The following is a 9,660-nucleotide window of genomic DNA, read 5'->3' on the forward strand; positions in this document are numbered from 1 at the left end:
AGGCTCTTTCTTCTTTTTCTTCCAGTGGTGTTCACTCCACAATGGATTGTACGATTTTCGCTAGACATTTCTTGTTGGGGGTTTTCCGGTGTCGATTGGCTCTCGGAGCTTGGATTGTTAGTTAGATGAGATGAGATGAAACTGAGGAGTTCGTCTGGTTGGATTGTTGCAAGATTTCATCTTTCGTGCTTCTGATGGGTTCATCCGTGTCAGTTTCTACCAAGAATCCACATGAAGGCGACTCCGGTTGTTGGGGGGCAGTTCTTTTCTTGGACAGTGTTTCTGAAACTATATTCCCTTACAGCAAGCATTCTGAGTTTGAATTTTGAGGGTTTTCATCTATTTCTTTTCCCCCTACTAAAAAAATATTTCTTTTCCCTGGGAAGTTGTAAATATAGCTTGTATGGTAAAATTGGTGTTTTGTTGCATCGGTGGTTTATTCGTTCTCATTTCTGTTGCCTCGCCATGGTGATAGTAATCGCTGTAGGATTATTTCTCGGTCTTCGGAGAGGGGGGGTCTGGATATTTGGCCCCAATCGATTTCTTTCGGCCATGGGTAAATGTTTTCTGGTTACGCTACTCTTTCATGGTTTATTTGATTTAGTGCTAATGACTTTGATGTGATTCTTGGCACATTTCAGGCGTTGATCTTAGGTCGTCAAAAGTTCTTGAGCTTGGACTGTTGGACTATGGAGTTAAGCATGTATTTTACCCCTCAAGTAATAGAAAATTTCAGTGTCATGATGACTACTAATGGGCTTCAGCTTTCTAGGTGAGATTTTCATATCATAGGTAATTTTTATGTGTGGTCAACTCCAACTATTGATGAGCGGTTATAGCCATTGTCTTTGCTCTATCTCTTCTTCTATTGTCCACCTTTGCTAGATTTTATTGTTAGCCACCGAAAACAATCTTAGGATTATTCTTGTCTCATTCAATTTGTTTTCTCCCATTGATTATTCTATGTAGGAATTCTGATTTGCAACCTAAAGCGAAGTTGTAAATAAAGTGTTTTCGGGAGAAGTTCGGTATTTTCTCTAGCTTGGATGGTGAAATTGGTGTTCTGTTTTTTGTATTTATTTTTGGTCAAGCCATGATCTTATGCTTTGCACTTTGGTTCAACCAAAATCTATGGTTGATTTGGAGGAACTGATATGTATCTTGGATAGCTCACACTGTATATATTATATTCAGTTATATTGTTTATAACATTTATGAGATCTAAAAATAAGATAGGCACAATACATATACATTTATAATATATATTCAGGTAAATATATATAGATTATTCAAACCATATAAAAGTTATTACATGGGTGAGAGGTAAAAAGATACAATATATTTGCAGTAAAAAGATAATTAACCTAGTTATATTTTGGATTTAATTTTTTTGTTCTTTTGGGCGTTGTCTTTGAAGTCTGAACATCTAAATGACCATCTGGAATATGCTTCTTCATATCAGTATCATCTCTCTTCATGTCATCAACTTCTTTTATCAATCTTTTTCGGCCTCTTGTTTGACTGGCAGCAGATATTCGCTTGGTACAATTGTTGGTTACCTCTGGTTTTCCTGCTTCAAGCTCTATCTTTTTTATGTGCTTTGTCCTTTTGATCTGATTTTCTGAAGTGCACTCTTCATCTGAGTCATCTTCCATCACGAAAGATCTTCGTCTTCTATCATTTGCATAATTTAATCGGGCTCCTTGTTTTGATGTAGTTTCATCACTGTCTTCTAATTGAGCATCGATTAGTTGTTGTTTTCCTAAAACACTTGCTTTTCTCTCGCTATGTTTTCTAGCCAATCTTTTTCTGGTCTTATTTCCTGCAAAGGCAACTGGTTTTGGATCTTCTTCTAAGTCGTCTTCAATGGAGTTGTCTTCTATGGTAATATATTTCTTTATTGTCCGACTATCATGTTGAAGTATATTTGGTGAAATTCTCTCATCTTTACTATCATGTTGAAGTATATTTGGTGAAATTGTCTCATCTTTATCTTCATCGCTATCTTCTGCCTCTTGTTTGATATGGACATATAATTTAGATTCTCTTCTCTTAGGTGAATCATTCAGTTTCTCTTCTTGTAAAATTGGAGTGATGTACAAAAGTTTATTCATATGTTTGAAAGATAAGGAATTATATATGGATGAATGCCCCTTTACCTCTGTTTCATTGTCCATCAAATCCTATCAAGCATAACACAATCAGAATAAAGTGATTAAAACAGAACCAATATTTCACTTTAGTATGAGAAAATGTACACTTACCTTAGTTTTATCATTCAAGTATTGCATTTCGAGCTTATCATCAGGCACAAATGTTTTTCTAACCACATAGTTTGACTTGCCTTGAGTCAAATTTTGATTATTGACCTTCAATCTAAATATAAGGGACCTTCCACATAATTGTTGTATAATCTTAGGAACATCTTTACATTTCCCATCCAATGTATTTAGCAAACTTGAGACAGATGTATTCAACAAACTCCGTGCCACATCATCAAATAATGTGCAACTTGCAGTACTTGTGTGATCACTTATAAAAAGTCGAATAAAGTACCTAACGTAACAATGTTGTTAGTTCAGTATGATCAATGCAAAACTATGTTGTTCAAATGAATATGATATGTTTAGTTCTTACCGAGGTTTTGTGATTTCTGGATATATATTGCAATTTTCACAATAATACTTGTCAATCTTTTTTATAACTTTTTTCTGCAATCAAAGCATAACATGTACCACCATGTGATATCTTGTAATTGATCGATTCTAGCCTTTGTTGTACAAACAAAATCCTGCTATAAATCGGAAAAACACGATATTAATTTTTTATGTGATTCACACCATTAAATAAAATAAATATGTTACATTGGAGTAAATAATAAATTTATAAAATGTGCATTATTACCTGATTTTTTGTGTCGTCATGCATCATTTTTGTAATCTCTTGTAGTGTTTGTCTGTTATAGAATATTTGCTCTTCCAATGTACCTTGTGTACTTCTATCAATCTCCATGAGTGTTGGCAAATTTTCTTCAGCTGAGTGCCTATAAAGTAGATAGCAATAATATAGTTAACTTCTTATGTTAGAAAGTAATAAGTGGCTAAAGTTTTCACTTAATCAAGAAATAAGTAGGTAAAATGTTGCAAACCTTGAAATAATTTCCCAGGTTTCAGGTACATTTATATCTGTGTATAATCTTGTGGCACTGCTTGACTTCAAAGATAGGCCTATTTTATACAAAACTGTGTGTTAGTTTTGTACATGATAATAATATATAGAAAAATATCAAAATTACCATTAAATTCTTGAACTACTGTTGATGTAACAACCACAACAGTGTGATTGCCAATCACATCTTCATTCAAAGAATGAGCTAATTGCCCCCATAATGTTATTCTGATTTTAGTGCCACTGTAGATAACATCGTAAAATATTTAGACAAATTATGTTAGAAAGTCTAATGAAGATATATAAAATTAATTGAGAGAAAATACATTGATGTCTCTTACTCGCGAATATCTTTAGATCGTGGGTTTGCAGAGTTCTTCATAGTCATCCTTGATTCTATGGGCTTAATTTTGGTAAGCAGTCCAATGACATCTGAAATTTTAAAGCATTAAGTTTCTGATAATATATTTATAATAGTAAAAAATTATAGGCTTACCTGATAAAATTTTATCTTTATTTACACGGTCAACCAATATTTCCCTTGTAGCAAACTCAAAGTAGTATTCTGGAAATTTCTTCGATACACCTTTAACTTCTTTCACCTTTGTATTGTACATGAAAGTAATTTGAGCTCTTTGTTTGTTGGACAATATTTGATAGAGTCTTGAACCGTGAAATTGCTAAAGGCATAAATTGAATTCTCCTTGATCATTGGTCTAAAAGTGTCAATAGGATTTTTCCAAATAGTAGCATGAATTGCTTCGCCCTATCAAAAACAATACAGATACATTAGTAGTTATAAAATTAAAATGCAATTTACATATATCAAGTAAATACAAAACCAAACCTCTTCATCAACTAAAAGCATATCAAAACTCATAATCTGATTCTTTGCGAAATTTACTGACTCCCACACTCGCATTACTTTTGCTTTGATGTTCCATGTTTGACCTTTTGTTGTCAACTCAGTTATCTTCTTGTATTGCATTGTGATTCCAGATTCTAGAGAGAATCTCTTGCTGACAATTTATTGATGGAATTGCAGACTCCAGAGTCGATGGTGTTGATCCAGCCAAGAAATTCCCAACTCGCTAATTTGTTGATGAAGCAGATCTAGCGTAAATCTGAGATTTCTTTGGCTGTCTAAGATATATATATAGTAGTAATGTGATGCAAATACGAATATGATTGGGTTTCAAAAGATATCTTGTCCAATTGATATTTTATTTTGAGATAGACGTGTAATTGGTAAGTTTTCAGTTATATTTTTATCTCTTATAGAAACCCTAAGATGAGACGTACTTTTCCAAAAACGTGCTTCGATTGACACGTCCCTGATATGATTGATGTGTACCCAATTGTGACATGTACTTGATAAAAGATAAGACTTGATATTTTCCTTGCTGGTATGATTGATCTTTTATTTTTTTTAGGCGTGGTATTTTCCTTGCTTGTCCGATTGATTTTTTTCTTTTATTTTTCTCTGATTAATCTCAGAATTTCTAGGCCGCGAGGAGCAACGTGGAGCCTTCTTTTTCTGTTACTTTATATATATAATAGATTTATAAATAATATATATTCTTATTAATGTAAAAGCTAAGCTAAAAATAAGCAACAACAAACAAAATTCTAAAATTAAAATTTTAAATTTTGATTTATAAGTATAAATGAAGCGAAATTATAAGGTTGAACTTCCAAGGAAAATCGAGCGCACCGGCATCGAGAGTACGTGGAGCTCAAGTGCTCAACGATTTCCATTTCCGCGTGAACAGCCTAAAGTACGACAGAGACGTCTTTTATTTTCAGTGCCCGAGCGTCGTATCTTCGGGCCTTATACGGGGGACAATTAGACTTCTTTAACCAAGTTCCCCGACGTAAACACCGTTTCCATCGTATTAAAATATGTATTTATAAAATAGTTATATAAAAAATTGCTTAAAATCATATTAACCATTTTTTAAGATTTTATAGCTATTAATTAATTAATTAATTATTAATCCGTTTTAAGATTGGATTATAAACAAAAAGAGAACACGCCAACACGGTTTTTGTCTTCTCAGGTCGAACCTCTCCACCGCAACTTCGGCGAAGTCATGTACGAGTAGTCAAGTGCGCGGCGACCCACCAAAAAGAGCACAGCCGCATGAGCGGCGAGCTGACTACGCGCTGGCGACCCACGTAAATTTCTTCTTTTAATTAGTGTCTACTCTACTCCTCCTCTCTGATCACTCTGCTACATTTCTTGAAGACTACCGACACGCCTGCATGGGGGCGGCGCCCGGGAAGGCGGCTCCGGCGGCGGCGGCGGACTACAAGGCTCGGTTCGCCAATGCCGAGCACGTCATACTCCAGTGGAACCGCAGCCCCTTGTCCGACACCGGCATATGGGACGCGGCGGCCGCCTGCACCAACGAGCGCCTCCTCGACGCGGTCGACGAGATCCTCGACCTGGCGGAGGCCCAGCCTTTCCCCGCGTCGTCCGCCGACGCCGCCCGCCTCGACGGCGCCCTCGGCGTCGCCATGTCGCGCATGATGGACGAGTTCCTGCGCCTCAGGGTCTGGAACGCCTTATCCCATGAGCTGCGCTACGCCATCGACAAGCTCTCCGTCGCCGTCTCCGCCAACGCCCTGTGGATTGCCTTCCCCAGCACCGGCGCCAGGAGCAGCTCGGCGAGCACCGTGGGGCGCGCGTCGGGCGGAAGCCCGACGTCGAGTGCCCCTGGTGACGTGGCCGTGCTTTTGGACGGCGAGTTCTTGGATGAGCTCGAGCTGCTCTGCCCGGCGAGCCTACCCGTCCTCGATGAGATCGCGCTCCGGGTAATCCGTGCCGGCTACACGAAGGTGCTCGTCCAGAAATTCAAAAATTCCCCCTGCGATGTTCTGGACAGGTTCTGATTCTCCCAACGTGACTATTTTCCTGCAGTTCAATCTGTGGTTTTTTGGGGGTTTGGCCGATAACTTCTATGACAACTAATCTAAAAATACGATTTTTACTGTGATCATGGAACAGGTTCCTGTCGATCTTTCAGGTGGAGTGCTCGCGGCGGACGACAGAGGCTGTGATCAAGCGGTGGAGCCTGGCGACTAAGCTCGTCGGGAAAGCCCTCGTCGTGATGCAGCGGCAGCTGTACGCGCAGAGCTCTCCCGGCGCCTTCGACGCTCTCAAGGACGAATACTTCCTCGCCATCACGAAGAATCGCGTCTTGAACTTGCTCAAGTTCGCGGACGATTTCACCAGCATCACGTCGCACGAGAAGCTCGTCTACATTCTCGGCATGTACGAGGCTCTGAGCGACGCCGCTCCAGGCCTCCTGCTCATGTTCACCGGGGTGCACAAGGAGCTCGTCTCCGAGAGGACGCAAGAAATCCTCACCAGATTGGCTAGCTCGATCAGGGCCATGGTCGCCAGCCTCTTGGCCAAGGTACGAGACGATGTCTCGACCACGAAGAAGAATAACGCGGCACGCGGCGGCGGCGTCGGCGTCCATCCGCTGACGCGGTACGCCATGGACTGCATCGAGCCGCTGGCGCCGCACCGCGACGCGCTGGACCTGATCCTCGCGAGCGGTGGCGGGGGCGTGACGTCGCTGTCGGATCTCGCGTCGCGCGTGGTAGGGTGCCTGGACCGCGTCCTCCTCCTCGAGGAGAAACCCGTGCTGCCCTGCGGCGGAGGCGGCGACGACGACGGCGCGGCCGTTGTCTCGCGGCACCACCTCTTCGTCGCCAACAACGCCGGCTTCGTGCTGCAGCGCGGCAGGCCACTGCTCGGGAACGAGTGGGCGGCGCAGCGAGAGGACCTCGTGGCACGGCACGTGGCGAGCTACGCCGAGGCTCGCTGGGCGCCGGTTGTGGCTAGCCTGGAAACCGCGGGGAGGAAGCCGGCGAATGCCGCCGCCAAGTTCAGCGCCGCGTTTGACGAAGCGTACGAGAGCCAGGCGCGCTGCGAGGTCCCCGACCCCACGCTCCGCGACGCGTTGCGAAAGGCCGCGTCGGAGACGGTCGTGCCCGCCTACGGCGTGTACCTGAAGAAGCACCCCAAGCTCGAGAAAAAGGTCAGGTACACCGCCGGCGAGCTGGACCAGCGGCTTTCGGAGTTGTTCGAAGGAGAAGCTGCAGAGCGCAACAAATGACAAGTCACAACTCATAGTTGTATGCCACAGATTTTTTTTTGTTTGTTTGTAATAACACATATACTTTCTTCAGCAAAAGAAAAAGAAAAAGGAAATCAATGGCCCTTTATTATTTTCAGCCATTACATTCATACATTTCCATTTAGGATTGTTGCAGGTCCGGACGACCGCCGAGTAAGTTAAATTGATATGATTTGAATAACTAAGAAGTTTATATCTGATTTGGTGGTGGATGAATACTAAACATTAAACAACATAAATGAACCTTCTTCATTGGCATTTCATCGATTTATATTTGGACCAAGCTGCCCATGTGCCACGATCCCCACAGACAGAGGCGGGACCTGTAACCTGTTTTTATGGGCCGATCTAAGGCACGGTGGTCTGGCACATGTATGGTCCAATAGAAATTAGGTCTGGACCATGGGTTATGTTTGGGCCTAGAACACAAGCACATTGGGTGGCACGACACGACACGGTCATTAGGCCGTGCTTGGGCCGACATGGCTCAAAAGAGACACGGAATATTCACATAAGATTGATTTTCTTCCTAGGTCGTGCTTCTAGGATAGGTCGATTTTCTTTCTAGGTCGTTGGTCATGTTACTATGAGTCCATCGATCAATAAATATCATGTTCACGCCAGGTCCATCAACACTTGTCTTACAGACGTTGTCATACACTCACAATGAACGCGACCACTTTGTCGACTGGATTATTCATCTAGTTCAGTGCTTCAGTATGGCATGGCATTAGTGACTTGACGCCCTCGCCCATGGGCCACTACAATACAACATGACGACATGGCAGCAGATCAGACAACCAGTACTTAGCCGTGTTTGGGCCGGCACGACCCAAATAGACCTGACATACTTTTGGGCCGTGACATCACCCTCATGTGCCGACACGACACAACATGGTGAGTAGGTCGTGCTTGAAACTGCATCTAGCTTCTAATCGAGTTTTGAATGATTAATGACAATGCCATTCAAGCTTTTTTGTGCTAATGAGCTTGTGATGTAGCAAGGATAAGTCGGTTCGGTTCAACAAGGATTGCAAGATTAGCCAAATTATCTTTTGTTAACACAATTCCTTTAAAGAGATACCACATAAAAGTCTTAGTCTTAAGGGGCACCTTAAGCTTTCAAATGACCCATTATTAATTAAGGCTAAAACATTGATCTAACAGAAAAAAATGACCATTTTGACGAAAGTTCCATCTAAATGTTATCCTCCTCCGCGAAATTAATATGCACAACTAAAACACACAAATTATGTCAGTTAAACAAATTCCGACCAACCAAAGCTCTCATGGAAGAAACATTAAACATACCTAACACTTTCGATCAAAGAGCTTTTCCTTCTGCCTATAGAATACAGCGAAGAGTATTTGTTCTTTAAGGTAGAATTTCCTAACCACTATATAACCGGTAGTTTGTCTCTGGATGGACAAATGTTTTGTCAGTTTTTTCATTCAAACAAAATATATGTAAAAGTTTCTTAAAATATTTTTAAAAACCAAGTTTAAAGCTGCAATAACTAATACTTAATTAATTACATTACACTCTAATGCCTCACCTTGTTTTGTGTGCTACGAAAAATCCATTCAAACCTCCACTAAAGAGTATTTAGCTTTACCAGGAGTACAATCTTTTATGTTGATGATCTTGTCTGCAATATTATATTATAAATATATTTTTGAAAAATAGCCACCATATTTTCTCTGGTGTAGGTTGATCGATGCAATTATATACAAAATAATACAATTGTATCCATAAAATGAAGTTACAAGGTTGTAGACTACGTTTAATTCTATATTTAAAATGCATTGCATATACATTTAAGCAGTAAGCATAAAATAGAAAAGAAAGCAAGATTTATATATAAAATCTTATTCTATTTTTTCAAATAGTTATATACCAAGTATATTTTTAGTTTTATATAGAAACCATCATTATTTCCAGTTTTGTGCGGGGAATATAGCTTTAGAAATTTTCTGTTCCGGCATTACGCGTGCTTGCCGACGGTCGTTGAGACGTTGACGACAGTGTAATTTTCTATAGACTCCAGTACCATTTGGTAGAGGAGAAGGTGACAACTGACAAAGTGACAAGTGCCCCCATGTATTTTCTATCGCTTTTTTTTCTTTTTCTGTTTATGTTTTTAAATCAAAATTTAAATTGCTAACTTTAAATTTAGAGTTGATTTTGAATTTTTTTATCAAAGTTTATTTTTTAACCTTAGTTTTTAGATCGTTAAAAATATTTATATAAAAAATTTATTCACAAATTATTTTTATTTTTAAATATATCATTTGCAATCACCCCTTTATGCCTTCTTAGACTCGTTTTCCATGACCTGCT

General features: G+C 40.2%; 1 protein-coding gene and 1 long non-coding RNA gene across 2 annotated transcripts; both read left to right on the forward strand.

The window, feature by feature from the left end:
- Window positions 1-4,569, forward strand: LOC107304934. Its single transcript, XR_001550988.2, has 3 exons — window positions 1-556; window positions 642-772; window positions 4,214-4,569. It is a non-coding gene; the product is annotated as an uncharacterized LOC107304934 (long non-coding RNA).
- An 844-nt stretch (window positions 4,570-5,413) lies between these two features.
- On the forward strand, window positions 5,414-7,397 carry LOC102714787 (exocyst complex component EXO70A1-like). The gene is made up of 2 exons (XM_006645126.3): window positions 5,414-6,056; window positions 6,179-7,397. Exons 1-2 carry the CDS (start codon window positions 5,434-5,436, stop codon window positions 7,296-7,298), a joined length of 1,743 nt encoding a protein of 580 aa, XP_006645189.2. The 5' UTR covers window positions 5,414-5,433; the 3' UTR covers window positions 7,299-7,397.
- The last annotated feature ends 2,263 nt before the right edge of the window (window positions 7,398-9,660 follow it).

This window comes from Oryza brachyantha, chromosome 1 (assembly GCF_000231095.2).
Source record: "Oryza brachyantha chromosome 1, ObraRS2, whole genome shotgun sequence".
Taxonomy (NCBI): Eukaryota; Viridiplantae; Streptophyta; class Magnoliopsida; order Poales; family Poaceae; genus Oryza; species Oryza brachyantha.

Coding starts and splice junctions, on each gene's coding strand:
- LOC102714787 (XM_006645126.3), top strand. CDS start 5,434: ATGGGGGCGGCGCCCGGGAAGGCGGCTCCGGCGGCGGCGGCGGACTAC. Junction 6,057..6,178: donor CCCTGCGATGTTCTGGACAG/GTTCTGATTCTC, acceptor ATCATGGAACAG/GTTCCTGTCGATCTTTCAGG.